The sequence below is a fragment of the Olea europaea genome, unplaced genomic scaffold (genome assembly GCF_002742605.1).
Source record: "Olea europaea var. sylvestris unplaced genomic scaffold, O_europaea_v1 scaffold343, whole genome shotgun sequence".
NCBI classification, from domain to species: Eukaryota; Viridiplantae; Streptophyta; class Magnoliopsida; order Lamiales; family Oleaceae; genus Olea; species Olea europaea.
The window spans coordinates 226,901-253,650 of NW_019253349.1; the positions used below are offsets into that span (position 1 = coordinate 226,901).

The following is a 26,750-nucleotide window of genomic DNA, read 5'->3' on the forward strand; positions in this document are numbered from 1 at the left end:
TTAGAAATGTCTTTTGACCCGTCGAAGTTGCTGGCAAACGTTCACCATAAAGCTAAAGGCCCCAAGCCTAAAGCCCCAACCCAACCCAAGGCGAAGAAACGGGCCACGGAGGTGGCTACTCGTGTAACCCCGACCTTTGAGCCCCAGGTCCAATCGAAAGGCCAGACCTCGACGTCAAGGGACCCAACCTCCCATCCCAGAAAATGCCTAAATCGTAAGATCGAGCTCGAGGTTGCCAGCACCGATTTTTGATAGTGCTCTTAAGGAGTACTCCGAGTGTGCCTTGGCGAAGGATCTTGTTGATCGATTTGAGAAAGAGGTCAACATTCATGAAGGTGTCAAGACGTTGGAGGTCTTGACTTTGAGGGTAAGACATTGACCTTAATGCTGTTTCTAGTTTCGCGTTCCATTGATCGTACTGACGTCAAGTTTTCTTATCGTTTTTGTGCAGACACTGAGTGTGGCTAGAGGTCGCACCCTAAACGGCCTGAATATCTCGAGCCAATTAGAGGGGCTCAAGAAGGAAAATGATTAAGCTAAAAGGCAGAGTCTCGAGGTTGAGAAGAAGCGCGACGATGCGAAGGCCGACCTCCGTAAAGCTCAAGACGAGATCGGGGAGGCCAGAAATGAAGCTGAAAAGGCCAAACTCAGGCTCTTGCAAGCTAAAAAGAGCTTCGAGGATGAATTGGCAAAAGCCCTAGAAGAGGCTCGTACTCAGGCAATCGAAGATTTTAAGAAATCTGACGAGCTCGGGACTCTTCTTGGGCAGTATGGCTCTGGTTTGTACCACTATGGTTTGTAGCTTGCACGCTCTTTCTTGAGGAGCAAGCTCCCTGACGACTTGAGGTCGGTGGTAGAGGAGATCAAGACGGTGAATGAGCTTGCAAACGAGCTCCAGCTATCTACCTCAGAGGTCAAGGATGAGAGTGACAATGATGATGATGATGATGGGACCCCTGATCGGGGTGGTGCTGACATTATCGAGCTCGATTAGGCCTTAGTCATTGGATTTCTGTTTCTCAAAATTGTATAAAGTACATTGTCCTACCTTGGCTTTCTTACTTTTATTTTTGATAATCGATGTTTATGGCCCAATCTGGGTTTTGGAATTTGTTATTTAGTTCATGTGACTTGCCATTATTATGAGATTGTGCGTTGATTTTGTGTTCGTGTGTGAACATTATGATTTTGAATTTGAGTTGTTATAATTGTTAAGAGTTCGATCGTTAGTATAGATCGCATGTCGCAACCAATTAGCTCGAATGTTGATGTCCATAGCTCGAGTGTGTGTAAGAGTTCGAGGGTATAGTCTGTCCTAACAATACTGATCGTTGAAACTATGGGCAGATCGATCCTTTTACTTTAAAAATTGGGCTTTAATTTCTAAGTTCGAAGATGTATTGTTATGTTTGGGGTCAACAAGTTTGAGTATTAGTGTTGGGTACTGACTTTTCAATTTGTTATATCAAGGGGGGACCATAGTTCGCTAATTATTTAAAGGATAAGTCGGGCTTAGTCACGTGAGGTGAACTTATTTTGTGCTCGATCTCGATCTCAAAATTCCTTATTGCGAGGGCATTTTGGGATCGAAGAGGTCGGGGTCTGTTATGCTCGACCTGTTGATATTTGAGGTCATGTGTTTGGTTCTATTGGTCGAGTGTTAGTTGCATGCGCGGGGCACGACCTTATGCTAACTTGGTTAAGTATTAGCTGCATGCGCGGAGCACGGCCTTATGCTAATTTGGTTAAGGTATTAGCTGCATGCACGGGGCACGATCTTATGCTAATTTGGTTAAGGTATTAGCTGCATGCACGGGGCTTGACCTTATGCTAATTTGGTTAAGTTTAGCTGTATGTGCGGAGCAAGACCTTAAGCTAATTTGGTTAAGTGTTAGCTTCATGCGCGGAGCATGGCCTTATGCTAATTTGGTTAAGGTATTAGCTGCATGCACGAGGTACGACCTTATGCTAACTTTAAGGTATTAGCTGCATGAGCGAAGCACGGCCTTATGCTAACTTTAAGGTATTAGTTGCATGCGCGGAGCACGGCCTTATGCCAATTTGGTTAAGGTATTAGTTGCATGAACGGGGCCCGACCTTATGCTAATTTTGTTAATAGGGAAGTAACATCGTAAAGAAAAATTTGTGTATTATCAAAAGGGCTCCAGGGCATTGATACCCGAGCTCATTGGAGCATGAGCTGTTAGGGCGTTAGAGCCCGAAAAATAAAAATGAAAAAAAGCAAACATAAAGTGGGCATGCAAGCCTTAAAAGGAAAAATTATAGCTATAGCTACTTGTAATAAATTTTCAAATTATCGGCGTTCCATGACCTTGGGAGCGGCTTCCCCAATGTGTCTCTGAGGCTATAGGCTCCATCTTTTAGTTTTCTTATGATCTCAAAGGGTCCTTCCCATGTTAGTCTGAGCTTCCCTGGTTGGTGTCCGACAGCTTCTGCTTTTCTAAGGACAAGATCGTCAGCTCTAAACCTTCTCGTCTGGACCTTGTTGTTGAAGTACTTCGCAGTTTTGATAACTTGCAGCTCTAAGTGAGGCTTGCTCTCTTACCTCTTCAAGCAAGTCAAAGTGCTCAGTAGCTTGTCTCTCCCTATTCATCTCGAGCTTTCTTATTGTGGGGAGGCTGACCTCGATTGGGATGGTAGCCTCAAGTCCAAAAGCAAGCATGAAGGGCGTCTCACCAGTTGTTGTCTTATGCGAAGTCTTGTATGCCCATAGTATAGAAGGCAGTTCATCAGGCTAGTCACCTTTGGCATCCCCTATTCTTGTTCGAAGATCCTGCAATATGATCCGATTAGTTACTTAGGCGAGCCCATTACTTTGCGGGTGTGATACCGAGGTCAAGCAATGATCAATCCCATTGTTGGCACAGAAGCTCCTGAACTGTGGATTGTTGAATTGCCTTCCGTTGTCTGTGATGAAGACTTTCGGTATCCCAAACCTGCATATAACGGACTTCCATATGAATGACTTGAGCTTCGGCTCTGAAATTGTTGCTAGTGGTTCGGCCTCTACCCACTTTGTGAAATACTCCATTGCCATAGCTACAAATTTTAATTGTCCTCGGGCCAAGGGGAATAGCCCAAGGATATCGACTCCCCATTGTTCGAAGGGAGCTGAGTAATGAATGGAAGTTAGTTCTTCAGTAGGAGCATGTATGATGTTGCTAAACTTTTAGCACTTGTCGCACTTCCGAACGTAATCCGCAACATCTTTCTTTAAAATTGGCTAGTAGTACCCATACCTTATCAACTTGCATGCAATAGCTCGGGCTCCTTGGTGATTTCCACAAATGCCTTCATGAACTTCCGTCAAGGCTTGCAAAGACTCGAACGGCTTGAGACATCTTACATAAGGGAGTGTAAAGCTTCTACGAAATAGGACTCCTTCAATTAGGCAATATCTAGCAGCTCTATACCGAATGCTTCTAGCAAGCCGAGGGTCTGCAGGTAGGTTGCCATTACTTATGTAATCAACTATTGGGTCCATCTAGGAGGGCTCATGGTTGAAGTCCATGACACTTGGCTTTTGAGCTATGCTGGGTTCTGCAACTATCTTGACGTGCACTATTCTATCGAGCCCGTCCACACCCATAAAGACAAGTCTGGATAATACATCAGCTTTGGCGTTATCAGCTCTAGCCACCTTCAGGATTTTACAACTTAGGAACTGCCTCTGCAGGTCATGTACCTTCAGACAGTACAAGCTCATCTTCTCGTCTTTTCTTTCGAAAGACCCCTCAATTTGCCCAACCACTAGCTGTGAGTCACTAAAAACTTTGCCATGCTCCAACTCCAGACTTTTTGCAAGTTCCAGGGCTATGATAACAGCTTCATACTCTACTTCGTTATTGATGGCCTCAAATTCAAATTTGAGCGCACATTGTATATTTCTGTAGTCTTGTCTGGGCTGGTGATGACGACGTCGGCCCCCGAGCCTGAGCTATTGGATGCTCCATCTACGAAGATCTCCCATATTTTCAAGGTCGTGCTTGAGTCGTTAACCTGTGTTTTCGAGGTCTTTGGAGTGAGTTTTGCTATGAAGTCAGCCAAAGCTTGAGCCTTGATTGCGGGTTGCGGCTTGAACTCTATGTCAAATTCGCCAAGTTTAATTGCCCATCTCAACAGTCTTCCTGAGACGTCCGACTTCTGGAGTATGTGTCTAAGAGGTTGGTTGGTGAGTACCACAATTGAATGTGACTGAAAGTACGACCGCAACTTCCTGGCAGTTATTACCAAAGCAAGGGCCAGCTGTTCTGCAAGTGTGTATCGTGTTTCTGCATCAAGGAGTACTTTGCTTTGCTCACATAATAGATAGGCTGTTAAACTTTTTCCTTCCCCTTTACCAAGACTCCGCTTACTGCATTCTGGGAAGCTGCCAAGTATAATAGCAACGTGTCACTGTGTTCGGGTTTGGTAAAGACTGGAGGCGTTGCTAGTGTTTGTTTGAGCTCCTGAAAAGCTAAGTTGAATTCCTTACTCCAGTCAAAGCTTTTATTTTCCCTAAGTAGTTTGAAGAAGGGGAAACACCTGTCCGCTGCCCGGGAAACAAACATGTTTAGTGCTGCTATGCGACCTGTCAATCTCTGAATGTCCTTTTTGCATTTAGGGGCCTCCATATTTATCAGAGCTTGGATTTTATTAGGGTTCGCCTCTTTTACTCTGTGCGTGATCATAAAACCTAAGAATATTCTAGATGCCATTTTCAAGGTGAAAAAATCTTCCATTGTATGCCCATGAACTCAATGGAAATCACAGTACTTACTCTTGTCACGAGTATCGGGTGGAGACTGTAACTTGGGAGGCTACTTCAGTTCCTTCGAATCCCTGATCTCCATCAGAATATTGGACCTCGAGGTGTTAAAACGGGTAAAGGAGGCTTACTCCAGTCAAAGCTTTTATTTTCCCTAAGTAGTTTGAAGAAGGGGAAACACCTGTCCGCTGCCCGGGAAACAAACATGTTTAGTGCTGCTATGCGACCTGTCAATCTCTGAATGTCCTTTTTGCATTTAGGGGCCTCCATATTTATCAGAGCTTGGATTTTATTAGGGTTCGCCTCTTTTACTCTGTGCGTGATCATAAAACCTAAGAATATTCTAGATGCCATCCAAACGCGCACTTTGCAAGGTTGAGCTTCATGCTGTATCTTCGTAACGTGGTAAACACTTCCTTAAGATCAGAGACATCACTATTCAACTATTTATTTTTCACCACCATATCATCCACATATGCTTCGACCATTTTGCCAATTAATTAGGTGAAAATCTTGTTTACCAACCTTTGATATCTTGCTCCCGCATTCTTTAGTCCAAAGGGCATGACACTGTAATAATAGATGACTGAGTCTGCCATGAATGAGGTCTTCTCTCGATCTTCTTCTTCCGCCATGAGTATTTGGTGATACCCCGAAAAAGCATCCAAGAAGCTGTACAGCATATGACTAATGTACCGTCCACAAGGTTGTCAATTCGAGGTAGAGGATAACTGTCTTTGGGACATGCTTTATTCAGATCCGTGAAGTCAATGCAGACTCACCATTTCTCTTTAGCTTTCTTGACCAGAACTACATTAGCAAGCCAATTGGGATATTGTACCTCCTAAATGAACTGTGCATTAACAAGTTTGGCAATCTCATCCTTTATGACTTTTTGTCTTATGGGTGCAAACTGTCTTTTCCTTTACTTCACAGGTCTTGCTCCCGGTTTATATTGAGTCTGTGCACCACAACCTCTGGGTCAATTCCAGGCATGTCCTCAACATTCCAAGCGAATACATCAATGTTGCGGGAGAGACAATTCAGTAGTTCAGCCATGATTGCTGTATTCAACTCCCGTCCGACTGTCACTTTTCTGTCAGGCTCGAGCTCGACCTCTTCCAATCCTTCCACTGGAGACAATCTGTCGTGATTTCCATGGTTGAGCTCGAGCTCTGTAACTGCATGACATCATTCTTGATTCTTCGAACACTAGTCACATAACATTGTCGTGCCACTGTTTGGCTACCATGAACTATCCCGATTCTATTATTTGTAGGAAATTTCATTGCCAAGTGAAAAGTTGAGACAATAGCTCGAATTTTTTTAAGCAATGGTCTTCCTATTATAGCGTTGTAGGCCATTAGAGTACGGACAACTTCAAAGGTGGTGATCTGCGTCACCTATTTTCCTTCTGCCCCCAATGTTAAAGGCAACCCGACGATACCTTTCGGGGTGATGACCCCATCTCCAAATCTTTGGAGAGGTGTTTTGACTGGCTTGAGCTGCTCCGATGAGATCCCCATTGAATAAAGGCTTCATGAGACAGTACATTAGCTGCACTTTCGTTATCTACCAGAATTCTCTTGACTTCAAAGTTGGTGATGATGGCTGATATGACCAGAGCATCATCATGAGGGAATGCTATGCCTTCCAAGTCCTCTGTTCCAAAAGTGATGTCCTTTGTACAACTAAGATATGATCTTGAGATGATTGGAGGCTGCCTAGCATATTGTTTACGCCCGCTGCTAGAATCTTATCCCCAAGCCGGTCCTCCGACAATGATATTGATAGTACCTGTAGTTGGCTGCTTATTTTCTCGACTCTCTGGGCCCTTGTCTTTGCTCTGATTATTCCTTGGGCGCTTGTCATTACTAATGTAAGAGCTCAAAAATTCCTTTTTCATAAGAGTTTCAATCTCCCACTTCAAGGTGAAAAAATCTTCCATTGTATGCCCATGAACTCAATGGAAATCACAGTACTTACTCTTGTCACGAGTATCGGGTGGAGACTGTAACTTGGGAGGCTACTTCAGTTCCTTCGAATCCCTGATCTCCATCAGAATATTGGACCTCGAGGTGTTAAAACGGGTAAAGGAGGTTGAGGAAGGGTCCTGCCTTGGCTTGACCCGAGGTACATCTTGTCTCAGACTGAACTCATGCGGCCTTTTTTGGTCAAACTTTCCTGATGAGAAAACTTCTTTTTTTGGGGCCATGGTTTCTTCCATATTGATGTACTTCTCAGCTCGTGTGAGTAACTCGATGACTCACTTTGGCGGGGTCTTGGACAAGAACATCTTGAATGCCTTACACTTAATGGTATATGTTAAAGTTGAGACTGCGGTGGTGATATGTAGATTGGAGATTTGAAGCCTTTCTTTATTGAACCTGGTCAGGAAACTATGCAGTGTCTCGTTGGGTCCTTGACGCATCTGCATGAGTGATGTGGCTATCTTTTTTATTCGCTTGCTGCTTGCAAAGAAAGCGGAGAACTTATCGGCAAAATCTGAGAAAGAGGCGATAAAATTGGGTTCTAATGTGGAGAACCAATCTCTAGCTGCGTTTGTGAGGGTATGAGGAAATGCCTTGCACATTACTGCATCTGGTGCAACCTGTAAGTTCATGATATTCGTGTACACATCGAGATGATTGATGGGGTCAGTTGTTCCATTGTACTTCTTTATCCGAGGATACTTGAACCTGTCGGGGAAAGGATGCAAGAGGACTTCTAGAGTGAATGGCCTATTGGGGGTGAACCCCGTTATTGCTCGAGTATTTTTTTGTATACCGGCTGCTATTCCTTCTTGAATAATTCTAGCAAGTTCAACAGAGTCCATTGTTACGGACCTTGAACCTGAAGCTACTTGTGGTGCACCTGAGGTTCCAACCCCACCATCATCATGAGGTGTACGACGGGCTCGAGCCCAGGCGTTTACCTTAAAACCACATTCGGGGGTAGGGGTATGCGATGGGTGTGAATTTCTCTGGCCTAACAATTGGGTTAATGCAGCCACCTGCTAACGAAGTTCCTCAAAAGCTTCGATCGAAACAACGGCTTGAGAAGGTACTGGCATCTCCGACGATCCTTCTTGAGGGACATGGCGTTCCTCAGAAAGAGGAGGGTTATCCAGGACGGATGAGCTTGCTGGAGGAAAACTTAAACGTGTATTGACCATGGCTTTTGGTAGCGCTTCCCACAGATGGCGCCAATGATGCTACCAAAAAATAGTACCTAAAAGATCTCGAACTTTATGATCGAACTCTGAACTTTGATGAACAGGACCGGTCTTCGAATACCTGCAACAAAGGCAATGAGGTGTGTGCTCGTCGCCCCTTCGATGCTTAAGTCAATTAGGGAATTTAGTGCGTGAGACTATAAATTGGAAATAATGAAAAACATACCTCAAGAATGAGCCCAGGTTGTGTATTTATAGGTGTTAATGATAGAGTCCTAAAAGGACTTATCCTTGTGTGCTCCTTATCCTCGTAGGATAAGGAGTTAGTGTTTCATTCCAAGTGTTCAAGCGTTGTTTGGGTTGAAGAAGGAGTCCAATAGGGTAAGATCGTGGTCTAAATAGAATTTGCACTCTTCTAGGTTATTGGAAAGAGTGGGACAAGAGCATATGAGGTCGTCGAAAAGAACATACCCCGACCTCACTTTTGATGGTTTTGGAGGAGGTTGAGGTCGGGTTAAAACTGGTCGAGATCAGTGTTGGTAGTTATGGGAGCATCACTTGGTAATATATAACCATCAGATGATCCACTGTATGAAGAGCATCAAAATGGTTTTTTTGTTAATTTCTCTACCAAATCTTGAGAAGTAATTAGGCCCATGAGAAGCTTCATAATTAGTCCCTCGGTTTCTAGTTGGTTTGCAAACTACAGGGTCTGGAGTAGAAGCACATTTGTTTGAACAATCATTTGCTTCCTTTTATAGTTCCTCCCAGAATACTTTCTCATGGTGTTATGAGCAAATGGAGACAACCAATCGCTCTAGTATTCTAGTCAATACTAATCTCCATTTCTTTGCAAGGCAACATTATAGTTAGATGATGCTGATGTTTGGGAAAACGACTTTAGCTCTGCCCGAAGACAGCTTCTGATACTCCTAGGCATTATGGTCATCTCTAGCGTCAAGGCTGATCAAGTAAGAGAGATGAAGCTAGCTTCTAAATCAATATGATGAAATTTGCGTAGTGTAGAGTCAAAGTAGCACAACCAAGTGTAGATCGAGGGATGTATAATAGCTAAAGTTTGGAAATAAAGGAAGATTCTTCAAGGGAAGTTACGCTACAGTAGAGAATGGAAATTGCTTTTGTATCTTTCATTGTTTCAAAATCATTCTGACTCTTGAGAAACACCAATTGACCCAAAAATTCCATTGCTTTATGTTCGTGCGAAACCCGTAAGCGTTAGTGATCATTGACAAGTAATAGAATTGATGAGTTAAGAGTATCATCCCACAGGGAATAATTTCAATTCAAATTTAATAGTAATGTAAGGAAATCAAATTGTGTAAAACAAAAGATAGATTTTGATTTTATTTTGCTAAATTAATCTAACAAAGCCATAAAAGTTTGGTTTTTATCAAATTATGGATGATTGTATTGAATATCGAATCTGCATATTGCTTTCTATTTTAGTTCTTGATTTGTAATCTAATTCCTTTCATGTGTTCTTGACAATCGACAAAGCTAACTATATAATTTTCTTTTTCAAGACAAATTAAACCTATTTTAACTTTGACCTGAATCTATTCCAAGATGAATTTGAATGGTTAGAACGCATTAAATTTTAGATTATCAATATGATTGCATATGTGATAAATGTTATTCCTAAAATCTATTGCAAATATGTTAGTTTTGTCACGTTTTAAACTTATTGTGAGTTTCCCAACACTGCAACAAGTAACTAATTGTCTAATTGGTGGCCAATCAATACAATGAGTATGCAAAATTAATCAAAAAACGCAAGAAATACTAAAGTACTAGTTTTAAATTAAAAATAAATAATAAATAGGATTCATCTTGATCCAATACAAAAGCGGATCTATCATAACATATTAATATATAAATTACAAGAAAAATAATAGAAAAATATCACGCGAATCATGAAATAATTTGAAGGATATTGATCTTCAAGTCTAAAGTTGAATTTTTCAGAATCTTGATGTAATTGAGTTTTATTTCCTTGCTAGGGCTTGATCTCCTCTCCCAAAAGTAATGAATTGGCCTCGTGTTCTTGATAAATTTGATTAAACTACTATTTATAAAGAGGCAAGGGAGGTTTTTTTTTTTTTTTTTTTTTTTTTTTTTTTTTTTTTTTTTATGCGTAGCCGTTGTTTTATATTTATAAGAGTTAACAAAATGTCGAAATCATGTCCAATTTGAGTCCCAAAAGAATTTGAATTGCGAAAAAGAACTACTGATTCGCATTCATGCCATTGTCCCTGAACAACTTTCGGTATTTTAATCATAAATTTCTATTCTGATACGATTGAGATGATTCAAAGTGCATTAGAAAACTTACTCGAATATCTACTTAGTGGTGGCAAAGGTCCGAGCCAAGCCGACTCGGCCTTTAATATCACGAGCTCGACTCGTTGAATTTGGGCAAGCTCGGCTCGGCTCGTCCGAGCTCATGAGCTGAGCCGAGCTTGGGCTCGTGGGCTCGTCCAAATTTTTTATTTTTATTTATTATTATTATTATTATTATTTTTTAGTGTTTTACAAATAAATGAAATAATAGAAAATACTTTTAAAAAAATAGAAAGTGTTAAAAAATACAAATAATTTAACGAAAATAATTTTGTATTTTTTTTATTTGTATCATATTGTAATACTTTTTATAAAGTATAAAATATTTATATAATGTTGACGAAATATTTTTTGAAATACATTACAAAAAATATATTTTTTTGATTTGTTTTTAAAATAGATAAAATGTAAACCCTCCTCCTTTATTCAGACTTGGGAACGGCTACATTAATTTTAAGTAGGCGGAGTTAAAAATTGTACACGAACAATTTGTTGTAACGTGTACAATTTTTTAAAGAAAATTAAATTTAACGAATAAAAAATAAAGAAATTTTGATTACTATAATTAAATCAAATATCACTTACCTGACGATATGCAATTTCAGCGTATTTATTTTGTAGTCGAAAATGAGCGTCCTGCCAATCCTTCACGCATATTAACGCTTCCAAAACATCTTCTTTTAGTCGGCTCCTGGCATCGGTCAAAACCCTTTTACCTACACTAAAAGCAGATTCTGAAGCAACAGTGCTAACCAGAGGTGTCGGCAGATCTTTCGCAATTGCAGAAACAATTGGCCAATGTTTTTCATACTTTCACCAGAATTCAATTACTTCTTCTGAACTTTTTTTAATTGTTCTGTCTATTGAAATATTATGATTGAATTAATCAATTAATTCGGTAGGCATCGCATTTTGAGTTTCGGTCGATGTTTGATAAGATGCAAATGTAGACGACATGACCCTAAATGAACACATTGCAGTTGCATCATATCTAAATGTATTAATGCCTTGAAATAAATTCATTATTTCGGCATCATCTTCTTCAATTTCAACAGAAGGAGTAGGTGCAGAGAGTACTCGACTAACATTCACATCCATTATTTTCGCATATAAATCATACATTCCACATAATGTTTGTTCTAAATTCTTATAGGTGATAGGTGTATCAAGTATTAAAGCTTTATTGATTTGATCAATTACGTATTTAGTTTCCGTAATATTATATCGGGGGTCCATTGCGCATAATAAAGGAAATAATATAGGCAGTTCTTCCCAATATTTTCTAAACTTTAATTCTATAGTAATTATAATTTCACTAAAAGCAGGATCATTTTTATATTTATGGAATGTTCTTGCAATTATATAAAGACATTCAAGCACCATACATCTTGTGGGATAATAAACGTCGAATAAAATCTTTGTGATCTCATAAAAAGATGTCAAAAATCGTTTAACTTTCAAAGCTAAAATTCAGTCGGATTCATTTAACATACCATCGTCATCAGTTCTAACGTGTCTATTGTTATAAGAGTCAGTAATTAAATTTTCGAAACCTTTACATGACTTTAATAGCAAGTAAGCAGAGTTCCATCTATGACCTACGTCTCTAACAAATATTTTAGCAGTCGTCACCCCTAGTTCGGCACAAAAATCTTCAAATGCTCGTTTTCTACTAGGAGAGATCGTAATATATATTAATGCATTCATAATCCTTTGAAGTTCATCCTTTATATGTTTTAAACTATCTTGCACAATTAAATTCAAGATCTGACACACACAACGAATATGAAACAAATACCTACCAAAATCAGGTTGAAGTGTCCTACACAATTTATCGATGACTATCTTCTTAACACTAGCATTATCAAAAGTAAAAGACCAAATTTTAGTCTCACAATGATATTCTCTAACAATACTGATAATATCATTATATATATTATTAGTATTGTGAGCAAACTCAATAATTTTAAAAGCAATAATTTTCTTATGCATGCATCAAAGTGGGCTTATATAGTGTGCGATTGCAGCTATATATGCTCTTTTATTAACCCCTTCTCATATTATTAGTATTGTGAGCAAACTCAATAATTTTAAAAGCAATAATTTTCTTATGCATGCACCAAAGTGGGCTTATATAGTGTGCGATTGCAGCTATATATGCTCTTTTATTAACTCATTCTTATATATCAGAAGTTAAAGATATAATACCCCCATATTATTGCAAATCCATAATTAATTGTTGTTTTGAATTATTGAAATAATTTATTATATCGGCACAAAAAGTGTTTCGACTTACTCCAACGTATCTCAGTTGTAGATATTCTTTCAAGAACAAGACGAAGTGTTTGTTGTTTGAAATAGCCAGAGGCAACTCAGTTGCGTTAAAAAATTTCACTATTCTGATTTGAGTATTGTCCTCGGAATACACCCACGTGGATAGGGGTGAAGTTGTAGAATCGGCGCCTGGACTGCCAAATTGCAATTGTGTTTGACTAGCTGGAAGAAATTCATATCTAGCCGCACATGCTTTGTAGTGGCTGTTGAGATGAGTGGTACCAATTTCTTTTTGCCATGACAGTATTTGTTGGCAGTATTTACATACTACTTTAGATTCTTCAAAGTCATTGACGACTTTTCCCGTTGAAATCAACTTAAAGTGATCCTAACATTTTGCTTGTTTTTTGGCCTTTTGCTTTCCCCTCGCATCTGGGATATTTAATTCGGCATCTTCATCCTCATGTTCCGTTTCGGAAACGTTAATATCATCCAAATCAATTGGATTGTGGCTTCCCTGACCGTGAATATGAACATCTTCAGGTATCGGTCAGTCATTTGGACTGGAAAATTCATTTGAAAATTGACTTTGTAGCGTCCTGGGCGATTCGCCATGATGTGGCCTACATCCTGTATCGAATAAACTCTCAACAAATGAGCATTGATCCATTTGTTTGATTGTTTATGATGAAATCTTAACTAGAAGAATATAAATGTAGTGAGAATTGGGAATTGGATGAATTAAAATTGTAACTAATAAACTGTAAAAATTGAATTGATATTATATATTTTGCAGTACAAGAGAGTAAAAACTCGATAATTGATATAATAAAAGAGAGTTGAGAGAGTTGGAGATTTGGAGTAGCAATTGATATGAAAAAAATAAAAGGGGGAAGGGGTATTTATAGTAGAAGGGGGAAAGAATTAAAAAATGATAATTTCAGTGACCAAACGATCACTTTAAAATTGAGGGCTCGACGAGCCACAAGCCGAGCGGCTCCCGTCGAGGCCCGCTCGGCTCACAGGCCCGAGCCGTCCACGAGCCCTATTTTCACGAGCCGAACCGTCGAGCTGCCCTTTTGACATCCCTATATCTACTTGTTCTTTTAGAAATATTATTTTTCCAATTTGAACATTTTATATCTAAAGATGAGTCTCAAGTTGAGGCGAAAAATTTGGAGCATAACTTCTTCGGTTGGATATTGATTTATGCAAATACTTCAATTGTATTTCACTCATTTGACCTCGAATTGCATCCAATTGATTCTAACTGATCTTCAATTATTATTTTATGGTCCGAATCAATTTTTGAATTTTTACACTTAGGTCCCCAAACTTTGAATTTCTTTCATTTTTGCCCTTTTTCGTTCATTTACCCAATTTCATCAATTTACATTGAGTTCAGCCTAACAAACATAATTAACCTATACTTAAGCTATAACACATTCAAATCACTAACAAATACTCTAATTTACTGACTTGGATAAATGTACAAAATACACATATCACTCAATAGTTTGTAGCTCCATACAACGCGTGAATCACTTCCACTTGCCATGCATCCTTTGAAGCCAATAAAAGCAAAGTTTTTGGCTTTCATTTGAGACTATTCCTAGTAAAAAATGGACGATTGGAAATGATTGAGCAACTTCTTGTTCCTCGATCTATTCTTGTCACTTGCCAGGTCTAGATTTGAAAATGAACTGGCCAAAGAACCTGGAAACCTATACAAGTAGTTTTCAAATGGAAAAACTGATGATTGCATACTAGCAAAGAATGACTTACTACAAATAAAGCAATCAGGCTGAGGGTGCTTAGAATCACTACTTCCCTCAGTATTTCCTTTCTGGTTTACACTACTAAAAAAAAGCTTTTCACCAATGAAAAATTACCAACCGATTATATCCGTTGGTAATCATAAATGGATTATTCGTTAGTAAAAGTAATTCACTTTTAGCTACGATAATCAGCAACGGAATTGTCGTTGCTAATGACGATATTTCTTTGCTAACGGATATTCTGTGCCTTATGTAGTTGTCTAACATTTGGATGTTTCACTTACGAATATTCCATAGGCGATATATCGATAATCACCAACGGATGGATGTAATCCATTGGTAATCTGGAACGAATTATCTGTTGATAAAAGTAATCCACTTTTAACTATAGTGATTAGCTACGAAATTGCAGTTACTAAAGGGTATTCTGTCAGTGATGTCTATCAATTTTTGTTAAGAAAAGATGTTGGTAAAAGTATTCCATTTTTAACTACAGTACGTAGCTATGGAATTGTGGTTACTAAATGTGATATTTCTTTATCAATGGATATTTTGTGCCCAATATAGTTAGTTAAGATATGGATCTTTCATCTACGAGTATTCTGTAGGTGACATAAATCAGTTTTTGTTAAAATTAGATGTTTGAAGTTTTTACATACAAATAAATATAATTTCTATGACCCAGGATAAATTTATTGCTGATATTAGGTATATCAATTTTGAAAATGATAATGTTTTACCAATAGGAGGTAATGGTTAATCACTCAAGGATTAATGTAAATGATGATATTTCATTTAACGTTTGATTATTTTAACAATGAAGTAATTTATAATTTTTTTTGAAATAGACCTATAAAAAAATGTGGTTATTATTAATTGTTTGACTTTGACGTAGATTTACATCAAATACCAAACAAGGGCTTAATTACAAAAATACAAAAAGATCAATCTAATCTTGTGCGAGAAATACATAGATGAAGCAGCTTACATACCTGCAATACGACATCCATTTGTTGGGAATTTCATCTTTAAAATGAAATCTTGTAAATATTTAGTTTCATTATTGTCCTGTTTGAGTCCAATTGATTTGAAGTAATGTATTATGGAATAGTGATTCATGCGGAATGTGTGATAAAAAAGAAGAAATTTTTTTAGTTATGTTTAATATTATTTTATGAAGAATGTGTGATTGAAAATAAATATTGTTTAAAAAAGAATATATTATAATGTAAAAGAATGTGGCTCAAACAGGGGCTATAGTAAGTACCACTATTATATTATTTAAAATAAATATGATACTTAAATTGTAAGCTCTCATGTTTAAATATTTTAACACAACAAAAAATATTAAAACAAGGTTTTATCACTATTTATTAATTACAAGAACTTTCATCGAAGATTTGTGCGTTTATCATCTTAAGAGGATAATTAACTTGTGATCAAGTACATGCTTAAATCAATTTCAGTATATTCATATCTGTTTAGTCTTCTAGTAGACAATATATACTAAATGGCTTCTGATTAAATAATTATAGCAATTAAAACATAATCGATTTTAATATTTCTTTCATAAATTACTACATAGCTTTTATATGATAATATATATACGACTAGAAATGACAATAGATTGAGACGAACATGTGATGGTCGTCCTCATTTCTCATCTCATCGAAATTTTACGAAAGGTAAGACGATCTTCATTCATATCTTTTAGTTAATTAATTTTAATTTTTTAAAGCAATATTGACATTAAAAATATAAAAATATATTAATATTAAAAGATTCGGGATGGAATGGAGAAATTTGAGGTGGGTACAATGTTTTCCTCCTCGCCATAATTATTTAATAGGACGGGACGGATGACGATGATTTATTTTGGTATCCCTCAATGAATTGTTAAAATTCGAAATTGATATCAAATTTTATTTCACTATTAAGAACTTAAAATAAATATCGTGAAATATAGTAAATAAAATATTTTGATATTTTCTAAATTAAAAAGATAAATCCTACTTACTTTAAAAGAGAGGATCCATTTCTACTATTCATTTTTGGGCCATAGCATTCACATTAGACTGGTTTGGAATCGGTTCGGCACTATTCACTGAAATAAGGAAAAAGGATGCCGTGTAATAATTGTATTAGCTTTTTTTTATTTTTTATTATTTTTTTACATTGTTGTTTTTATTCATCTGACGATTTCTCATCCAAACCTACTCTCTATCGTCCCCTACAAAACTCAAAAATCTCTCCCCAAAAATATCAATTCTAACTGTGAAATTGAAATCCTCAGAAGTTCATTTAATTTTTTCCCTCTATTATTGTTCGAATATCATTTTTTTTTTTTGTTAATCCCTCGTTTCTTTTGCCCCTTGCTTGGTTTAAATTTGACGAACAAGAGAAAAATTTTCACAGAAAGTATACTGTAACACCTTTATCCTACTTTATCTTTTGCCTTTTGTTAGTATGCTTCTTCGATTTCTATATTTCTATTTCTCTTCGATCGATCTCTTCTTTGTGTTTAGGGTTTTCTAAATTGTACTGAGATTTTCTGTCATCTTCATCTTTTGCTTATTCTTCTATGTATATGTTCGATCTTTAGATCTACATTTGGTTAATTATTTTTGTGTTGGGGTTTTTTCGAACTTTGTCCGAGTTTCTATTTTATTTTTTCCATCTCTTCTTTCTACATATGTGTACTTCTTCGGCTTTTTTCTTACCTCTATTTTTATTTGTTTTATTATTTTTTTATGTGTTTTGGGTTTTTCTCAGATTTGTTCTACATGGTTAAATTAAATTTATGCGAATTGTTCACATGAAAAGTTCCATTGGAAGTAATTTTTTGTAATTAATTTCTCCTTTAAACTATAGTAGGCTTCTAGGGGATTTCTTTCTAAATTTAATGCTGCCTACTTTGGAAGAGACTCAAAATTTATACTTGAACAAGGATTCATCATTTAGAGGTAATTCCTTTACTAAAATTTACAACCATATGTTATTCTGCTTGCCAAAATAAATTATTCCTCTTCTCCGTGTTCTTTACCAACTTCTTGTTGTTTCAAATTCTGTACTTAAAATATTTATTACCTATATTGCTATAAATGACTATATATCGCTGGACACCTTCGACATCTATTTCCATTTACATTGTCAAATGCTCGTTACATCCATTCACTATGAAATTACTAAATTAACTATTGCTTTTGCTGTTGTATCAGGCAGTTATTAAATAATTTCAAGCTAGATGTGAAAAAACTAATTTTCCTATGATTCATATAGTAAGTATTCATGATCAGTTTCCATTTCAAATAAGTTATTGTGATTCAATATCACTTCCAATATTGTAAACTGGTTATTATTGTATCATAACTGTTGAACTACTTAAAATTTATTCCTTTCAAAAGTAGCCTCAACGATCCATTTCACATGTTTAGCTAAAATTAGAACTTGTGGTGTAGTTTTCACATACTTTTAAAAATTAATATTATTTTCACATAATGAATAATTATTTATTATGAGATTGTTAAAGAGTGTTTCTTTTGCTTCTCAATTCTAATTATTAGCTATTTATCTTTATTGACTTCAAGCTGTTATTAAGAAGAAATGTAGCCTAAATGCCACCAATGTTGGTGATGAGGGTGGCTTTGCCCCTAATATTCAGGTTGAACATTTTATTTTGGTGGTTTTTCTTTTTCGTCCTTCGATTTCTACTATAGACATTTACAGTATTATGTCCATTTAATTTCAGGAGAACAAAGGTCTTCAATTGATCAGAACAACCATTGCTAAAGCCGATTATACATCAAAAGTTCCTTCTCCCCTTTTCTTTTCATTTATGTGTTTGGTTCATTCAATGTTCTATAAGCACCTTGTATTTCTTCTATCTTCACCTGTTGAAAGAGTAAAACAGGCTTGCTTCTTCCTTCTACTCAAGTTGTCATTGGAATAAATGTTGTTGCGTCAGAATTTTATAGATCGGACAAGACTTATGATTTGAAATTGTCAAGGCAATGGATGCAAGCAACTATGGTAATTAATGTCAATTGTTAGGTTTTAATACAATTTTTTTTTTCATCATTGGTTCTAAATTTTTTAAATGAAACACATTTACTTTAGTTGACAATTTGATTCTAATCAATAAAATCTAACACAACTATCCTCTTCAATAGTCATTTAAGCTCAATTCGTGTTATCGAAGGTTCTAACCACATTAGGATATCAAAGCAACTTTGAAAATCAGGTCTACTCCATCTTCATTCTGATTTCAAATGCTTAATAGTGAATTTGGCAGCTGAGCTTGCCTTTTATGCGGTTGGATATAAACTACTATGACCTTGGCCTTTCCCAGTGGGATGTTACTAATGACTAAAAAATCATTCAAGTTGCATAAGCTACTTTTGACTTTGACATCCTGTGTTCTCGATTTTGAATAAATATTGAACTTCTGATAATAGGACTTCGATATCTTCATTTTGTCATTTGCTTCATAATATTTGCAGTACAGAACATCTGTATTTTTTAGTTTTCTATTACAATTTTCGTAAATATGTATTCATTTTTCTTCCTAGTTAATAGTTATTTTGTATGTTGAAATTGTAGATTCAATTTAGTAATTAAATGTGCCACCATTACTCCTGGTAGGCACAACTCATCTTAAATTGTTCGATGCTATGCAGTGGCTCTTCAAATCATTTTATTTTTAAATTATGAATCGGATCATTATCCCTTCTACACATTAATAAAAGAGGAAATGTGGTGTGCACTGTTCATTTTTGTCCCCTCATGTTCACACTCAATCAGGATAGGCATTGTTCAAAAACAAGTTACATACTGTTCATCAAAATATCTTTGGTATATATTATATATATGCCTTTTGTACCTCTTGTAATACCATTTATACCTTTCCAATCTCTCTAAATAATCATAGGCAGCCATTAACTCCAATAGACTTGGCGACGAGGACGACAAAGAAGAAGACGTGAAGAATAAGGTTTCATCGCGATACCTGGAGTTGGATAAATTTTTGTTTTGGGTTCTCTATTTTCCTTCTTTCTAATTCTACTTTCTAAGTTTAGTTGACATTTTTCTTTGCTTAAATTTAGAGGTTTTGAGTATATATAATATCTGGGCATCTCATAAATAGCTTAAATAGTTATTTAGTTTTGGGAATTCCATATTCTGATTTTTTTTAGGTAACTCTTTTACCTTTGTTTATATGCTTATTCTTTGTTCTATGTGTCTGTTAGTTTGTTTCTGAACCGAAATTAAATTGTTCTTAATTCATTCTTTTGATTTGATTTTTTGAATTTCAAGTTTATTCCTATTTTTAACTTCTGTTGTTTAAATAGTGTATGCCAATAATGTTGTGAGAATACAATTTATTAGTTCCATGGTTCATGTAGTGGACCTCCATGATTTTCCCATTAGTATCCTAGCTTGACGTATGGCAAACATCGAATTAGTAGGAGAATACCTCGATTTGGCTCCAGATCCCAATCTCAACATCTCGAGTGGTCATCAGGTAAACAGAGTAGGACAAATATAAACTCTTAATCAAACACAAAAAAAAAAAAAAAAAAAAAAACTAATGAATAAATATTATGCATCTTTCCTTCAAGGGCCTAATTCTTTATTCTTCCCATGTTTTAACCAAGAATATGTTCTTCTTGCCTCTTGCCTTGGAAAGTCTAAATTTTCCAAGCATTTTTTCAACAGAAAGTGGGCCCCATGTTAGAGCAGGGACACGTTTAGTCTAATATGAACTCAGGCTACTATGCAGAGAGCTGTTTAGTGACATTTTCAAGTTCGTAAATTTCCGTTTATGCCATTATTTGTGTACAATTCCGGCGAGATATGAGGGTAAAATAGTCCACCAAGTATCAACGGTTAGATTCTTTTAATACCCAATCTGACCACAATATGATTTATTGTGATGTGTTGGCAGACATCTACTGTAGAAGAATAAAAAGAAAAAAAGAGAAAAAAAAAAAAAACTCTTAAAAAAAAAAAAAAAAAAAAAAAAAAAAAAAAAGCTAATGAATCAATATTTTCATATGCATTGAGTATTATTTATGAGTTGCTTCTCATGTTCTGTGATTAGTCGTGACATGTGGAACAAAAGCATTTAACAACTTGGACTAATTCTATATTTGTTCCTTCCAGATAAGGAGAAAAAGGATGTGAAAGAATATATTTTTCTTCTAAGTTGTAGAATCTCCTTTATTTATCAATATGTGATATTCCAACACCTCATCACTACTGAAGTCCATATAAAATTGCGATTAATTCATTTTTGCCTAAACTCAATTACTCAAACAAAACTAGATCTTCATTCTTTATTTGTTTTTTTTCCTTTTTACTATTTTAACTGAGCGAATATCATTTCCTAATGCATTTGATTAATTTTGGGGTTTCACTTGCACACAATAGCCTATATCGAAGGAGACAAGTACTATGGTGCAAAAGCAACTATTAATGTTTGGGAATCTAAAATACAGCAGCATCATAACAAGTTCAATTTGCCCCAAATTTGGTTACTGGGTGGCTCATTTGGTGAAGATCTCAATAGCATTAAAGCTGGTTCGTAGGTATATTTGTCTCCAAATCACTTGGTCGATTATAATTTGTTGCATTCATCTAACGGATTAGAATGCATGTTATTTCAAGTTACCCCCAATTTAAGTACATACCTATAGAAAATTTAAAAAAGAATGCTAGTTCATATTACATAGAAGTTAATTATAAGTACAAAAACTCGAAGAAAGCATTTAATGGAGGTTCTTAACAGTTAGTCTTGTGTTTTGGAACATGCTTATATTATGTGACAATTATGTTTCTCTTCCAATCCTATTTAGCACATAGAGTAAAAGCTTCAATTGCACCCAATGTCGGATGTCTCTGATAACTGGAGCTAATTGGTTAAATGTAGAGGAAATTTTACTATTCGTTCGTCCCAAGCATAAATAAAATAGTTAATCCCTAAGCAAGCTGGAGTGTAGTACGAATCATGCTGTAAATTTTTCTGTTAAAATAATTTATTTATTTTGCATGGGACAACCTTTGAGAAATCGTTTGGCAATGATGAGAGAAGAGAAAGAAAATTCGATTTTGAGAATTTTTAAAATGAGAATTGATTCCCTAAAAAAGAAAGCACTGAACGTGTCTTCAAAGTCAAGTATTCTTTCAAGAAGAGCAGAGAAGTAAGAGTGGTATTCGTGGCAACTTCGTTTCATTTGAGGATATTCGGGATGCTGATGAGTTGCAAGCTATTAAGGCATTTCGGCGAGCCTTAATGCTAATTGCCAAACAAGTTTGATGATTATCATATGATGTTGAGGTTATTATATAACGCTTTTGCTACTTTTAGTCAAATGTTCACATGTATGAATGGAAATATAAACTGTATCCTAGTTTAACTTGTAGATGTCCTGATTTTGTTCTCATTACGATGGAGGTAACTAGACATCCCTTCCTCCTTTAGTAGGACAATTTATGATTTTGTTGCATTATTTTATAGTTTTCCCTATATTGTAGTCGATGGTTAAGGTTTGAGGGATTGCATTTAATAGTCTATCTAGATAAGTTATTTTCTATTTCTTGTAAACATTTTAGTATATAATTGGAAAAGTATGCAAATATTCAAAATTTTGTTGATAATATTGTGTCCTCCAAAATGTTGCAAACATTTCATAAAATATTTATCATCAAGATGGTCCAGGTATTATGCTACTGTAGAATATTGTAAAGAGTTTTCTTGATCCCAGGGCCACCACTAAGATACATGTATGTTGCTATTTCTTCCTTTTTCCATGTGGAAGCTTTATTTTTCTCACTTAAATGGCCGACTTTAATTACTCGGTCTACCTTTTTTCTATAATATCTCACATGTTCTTGAAAACAAATATAAGAACAATTTGCTTGAAATAAGAGATACCAGGTGCAAAACAATGGAAACCGTTGTTGCAACTTACGAACATTGAAATTTATTTCGAGATTCTGACGTAAATTTTTGGGTTTGTGTAGTGATCAGAATTCTTCGGTGGAACGTGTATCTGTGCAGACCAAGGGGTTTGCCTTCGGTCAAATAAAGGACCATGGAAAATTCTCGAGATACAAAAGGTGCTTCCTAACATGGGAGCTATTAAATTGATCTACAAAGATAATTTATAAATACTTGTGTTATAATTTTGATCATGTTAAAAAATAATAAATGGCCCGAAATCATCTTACAGATGGTGAAGCACGATTGCCAAACAGGTGGTTGAAATTCTTAACAACGATGGAGAGAGTTTATGCTAAGCCCCACTACTTGATTGTATGGACTATGTCTGTTGTGCATATGATTAGGCACAACTACACAATATTTCTGTTTTATATGAGAATTTGTTTTTATTTGTTTGTAGAAGCAGGTAAAAGGCAGGGACACCTCAACTGTTGAATCTGGTTATGAAGCTGAAGATATTTCTTCACCAAAAGCTATTAGGAGTTATCGCACCTTTGATTGACTCCTGTTCGTGCGGAGATATGGTCAAGCCTTAAAATTTCAAGATTAGATATTATCTGCTCTTGAAAATAATGTTTTATATAATTTTAATTGAAACCTCCCTTATTTAGTGTTGAGTCTGGTAATAGCTTGTGCAAATATTTAATTTGATGCTTGTAGATCAATTAGTATTTGCTTAATTGCAAAATAAGTGCAAAATGATCATTGCTTGATATTGTCTCTTTGATTGGTTTAGAAGCATCTGTATATACCCTAAAAAGGTGTCTAGTTACATGTACTTCAAATTTAGATCAAATTTTTATAGGTCGGGTTGTGCAATCTTTTGCTACTAAAAAATTCAAGCAAAGCGACATTATTCAAGAGTTCATTAGTTGTTTGATAATTATTATTTATACCGTCTATCATTTTATTTATGATATAAGGTACAAATTCTTCATGAAATATAACTAAGCATACAGTTTCTTGTAAGAAATATTTTTTTTCCTATAAAACTAATTTTCCTTACTTAAGAAAGGGATGACTTTACCATATACAGTGTGAAACACAACATAGAAAAGTGTTGACACTTTCTCAATCCCTCACAAAAATTAATGTGGAGGGTCAACCTGTCTCTTCTGATTATCTCAAGTCCTTGTTTCTCAAGTTAAAGCTAATGAAAACTCTAGCTTGGTAACTTATCACGATATGATGAGTATGTTCCTATGGTTGACAAAGTTGTTGATTCTGGATGGAAAAAGCATACATCACTTTCAAAACCTTATATTTTTAAAGGTTAGTTGCTTTAGAAGTTCCACTTTTGTAGCCTTCTCCATACATAATATTTGAATCAGCCTACGATCTTCTCATGCTTATTTATTCATCTAATACTTGCTTCGAAGATGTAGGAGGTCTAATTTTCTTCGGTTGAAACCATCTTTTTGTCATTGCAAACGTCGCCTTAGGTGCTCATTTTTATTCTTGTAACTCTTATCATACGCTGATCATGTTTAAAGGTTATCTATGCTTAACTTATGATTGTTCTTTTGTTAATAGCTATGCCTTAATAACCTTTTGTTATATCCTGATATTAAATGACTGCTATATTGGATATATACGATTAGCTATGTCTAAATAAAATTACAATGACACTAGATTAGTAACTATTTTTTGATTGCATAGTATATGATTTTTCCCCTCTTTGATTTTTATATCTCCAGGTATAAGATAAGAGAGAAGGAAAAAATTGTTCAGGCATATTCTTCTTAGGATCTTGAAGAAAATTTTGTAAGTTTATTTGTATTACTTTGATCCTATATCAATTATTTATTGAAATTATTCTCAAAATAAACGCTCCCATTATTTTACTGGATCCATTTTATGTGACTATAATAATTTTCATATTCTAAATGTGTTGGCTACCAAATATCCTGATTAGGATTGCGGTAAGATTGGTATTATTAAAGAATACATGTACCATAATTAATTTTATTAATATTCTAGGTAAGCCACTATCTAATTTCAAATTTTACACTACGTTTTCAGAGCTCCGATGGAATAAAAGGATGCTTGATAAACCCATCCAAGAAATTGGAAGGAAAAAGACTATTTACAAGCACAAGAAAAGAATTTGATTGTGGAGAGAGTGGACTCCAAATATACTATGAACCGATCCTAACCACATATTTTATGGGTTCCACAACTTTTCAATCAAACATTTCATTAAATTCTCTTAAAAATCTAATATTAATCTTCATCAAACAGGAACATGTATTAAAATTGATGATGTCCAAAAATCATGGTATAAATTAACCATTTTTTTAACAATTAAAAAAAAATGCAAAGCAAGGGTAGATGGTAAGTTGTTCTCTATAGATAATTTCATTTCAGTTTCTTAGACTTTATGGCTCTCTTTTCTCCCATAGGCCCCATCTGCTTTATTGCCCAGGTTGCTCCCATGAAGACATTTTGGAATTTTTTTTTTATCAGATTGATTTTAAAGATAGATTCATTAATGATAATTTAGTGAATTTTCATCTTCATTAGATGAACCATCTACAAGAAACAAGTTGTCCAAATTTAAAGCTCAAATATCAGAAGTGAAAGGGATAATGATAGACAATATTGAGAAAGTACAACAAGAGGCATTAAAGCCCAAGCATGAGAAGCCGATACAGGAGTCATAAAAGAGGCCTTCCTACAAGCCTTTTGGTTCGCAAACTTCGGCATGATTGCAAGTCCATTTTAATGTTTCTTAAATGAAAATTCAATTGCTATTATTTTTTGTAGTTTTTCAACCTGCTTCAAGCTACTTTCTTGTTATTGAAATTAGTTTAAAAGCATTGATATCTTCTTCCCAATTTTTTGATTTCACTATCACGCCTTGAAGATATATCTTCCATATTATAAACATTTTCTTTTCTACAGAAAGCATTATTTCCCGCCTTTGGCATTTGGTTACCATTTTAGATGTATTGATCATATGAATACATGAACCTAATCTATCCATAAGTATTTTACATGCCATACTGGTTGGATGCACAAAGTTATTGCATTAGACATACGCTTATTTTGGTAGTGTGTGTATCCAATTCCATGTTCATATTAGTGTGGTTTTATATGTATCAACTTCCGTGACTAAAATATGTACCTTCATTTGCACATGAAAATCTCATCCCGAAAATAATCTCATACAGACACAATGACATTTAAGAATATGTTATTTAGAGTGAACTAAGCCACACAATTTATTTACAAAGTGTGTTTTTAAATACTAAAGATAAGTAAGTGCCTAAAATTTAGGTGAAAATTTATTGAACTTTTAGAATAATTTCAATAATATTTGACACGCTAACATTACCTTTAAAATAACATGGCCCATGCAATGCACGGACATAAGACTAGTAAAACAGAAAAGTTTCGATTCCCTCTTAATTTTCTTTGACCTCCCACCAAAACAAGTTCCCTAATTTTGGAGAGCTCTTCCTCTTCCTCAACCAAAACCCTTCTCTCTCACAAATTGCAAAATCATTCTATCACCCTCTCCAAATATCCAACCGTCGCTTATCTCAATATCACTGGCGGTTCATAAATTTGTCTCGTCTTCTTTCTCGTAGGTACATATTCTTGGTGAAGCTTTTTCCTCATATCTTCCCCTTGTTTTTCCCTTTTCTTTTCCTCTCTTTTCTTCCACAATTACCATTTATAGCTAGTTATGTTATGGGCTTTTTTTTATTGTGTTTGATTTCGTTTTCTATTTTGGGTTTTTTGGATTCTTGATTTCTCTATTTGTGCATATCTACATGGGTTTGTGAAATAAGGAAATAGAAATTTTAATTTATGTTTGATAATGGAAGTGATAGAGTGGCATTCGAAGTTAGCAGTAAGTGTAAGGTAGATTTTTTCCCAGGCATGCCTACTATTTCCTTATTCTTTATTTATTTCTTAAGTTCGTGACATTCTTTCTTCGTTCTGCATCGTTGGAATTTGTAGGATCATTAGAGCTTTCTTGGTGGAAGAACAAAAGATTGTGAAGAAGGTTTTGAAGATTTAGAAGGCCAAGGAAAAGCTATCTGCTAAGAGCTGAAGAATGAGTCATATGCCAATATAGTTATGGATACTATTAATCAAGGATGATCGGAATTGTATTATGAGGCTTCCATGCTTAAATTATGTTTGTTTCTTAGATTTTGTCAAATGACTGCGTTCTTCAGTTTGTTGAAAATTCTCATATTTGATTTTGGTTTCCCTGCTTTTTCAAAACAACTTAAACTTCGTTTGGATTTACTCATGTAATCCTTGATTTTTTTTCCTCAACTGAGTTTGAGTTATCATTAATTAGCTACTTCTTCTGGTCAGTTTCAATGGTAGCTTGATGTTCAAATTGATTGTTTCGTTTTCATTGTTAGCTTCGAA

The 26,750-nt window shown here is 35.4% G+C and overlaps 1 protein-coding gene across 24 annotated transcripts; it reads left to right on the plus strand.

Moving 5' to 3' along the window:
• The first annotated feature begins 16,542 nt into the window (after positions 1-16,542).
• On the plus strand, positions 16,543-26,675 carry LOC111386137 (enolase-like). Of its 24 annotated transcripts, none has more exons than XR_002701155.1 (9): positions 17,650-18,017; positions 18,105-19,877; positions 20,786-22,474; positions 22,588-22,670; positions 22,759-22,882; positions 24,056-24,122; positions 24,381-24,692; positions 24,882-25,046; positions 26,328-26,675. XR_002701155.1 is itself a non-coding variant. In XM_023010588.1 (5 exons), the coding sequence occupies exons 2-5, from the start codon at positions 18,371-18,373 to the stop codon at positions 22,503-22,505; spliced, it is 363 nt and encodes a 120-aa protein (XP_022866356.1). In that variant the 5' UTR covers positions 17,643-18,017; positions 18,105-18,370; the 3' UTR covers positions 22,506-22,581. The 24 variants fall into 24 exon arrangements, 6 of the variants coding, with proteins under 6 accessions (XP_022866354.1, XP_022866358.1, XP_022866356.1 ...); XR_002701166.1 differs by lacking the exon at positions 24,381-24,692 and having other exon boundaries at positions 17,651-18,017; positions 20,786-20,943; positions 22,379-22,474; positions 22,765-22,882; XR_002701164.1 differs by lacking the exons at positions 24,381-24,692; positions 24,882-25,046 and having other exon boundaries at positions 17,651-18,017; positions 18,105-18,385; positions 19,284-19,346; positions 19,759-19,877.
• Positions 26,676-26,750: the final 75 nt, after the last annotated feature.

Excerpts from the sequence above, each read along its gene's own strand:
- LOC111386137 (XM_023010586.1), top strand. The coding sequence starts at position 19,800 with ATGGCAAACATCGAATTAGTAGGAGAATACCTCGATTTGGCTCCAGAT. Across the intron at positions 19,878-20,785 it reads ACATCTCGAGTGGTCATCAG|CCTATATCGAAGGAGACAAG; the intron begins GTAAACAGAGTA and ends TGCACACAATAG. Across the intron at positions 20,944-22,378 it reads GCATTAAAGCTGGTTCGTAG|TGATCAGAATTCTTCGGTGG; the intron begins GTATATTTGTCT and ends GGGTTTGTGTAG.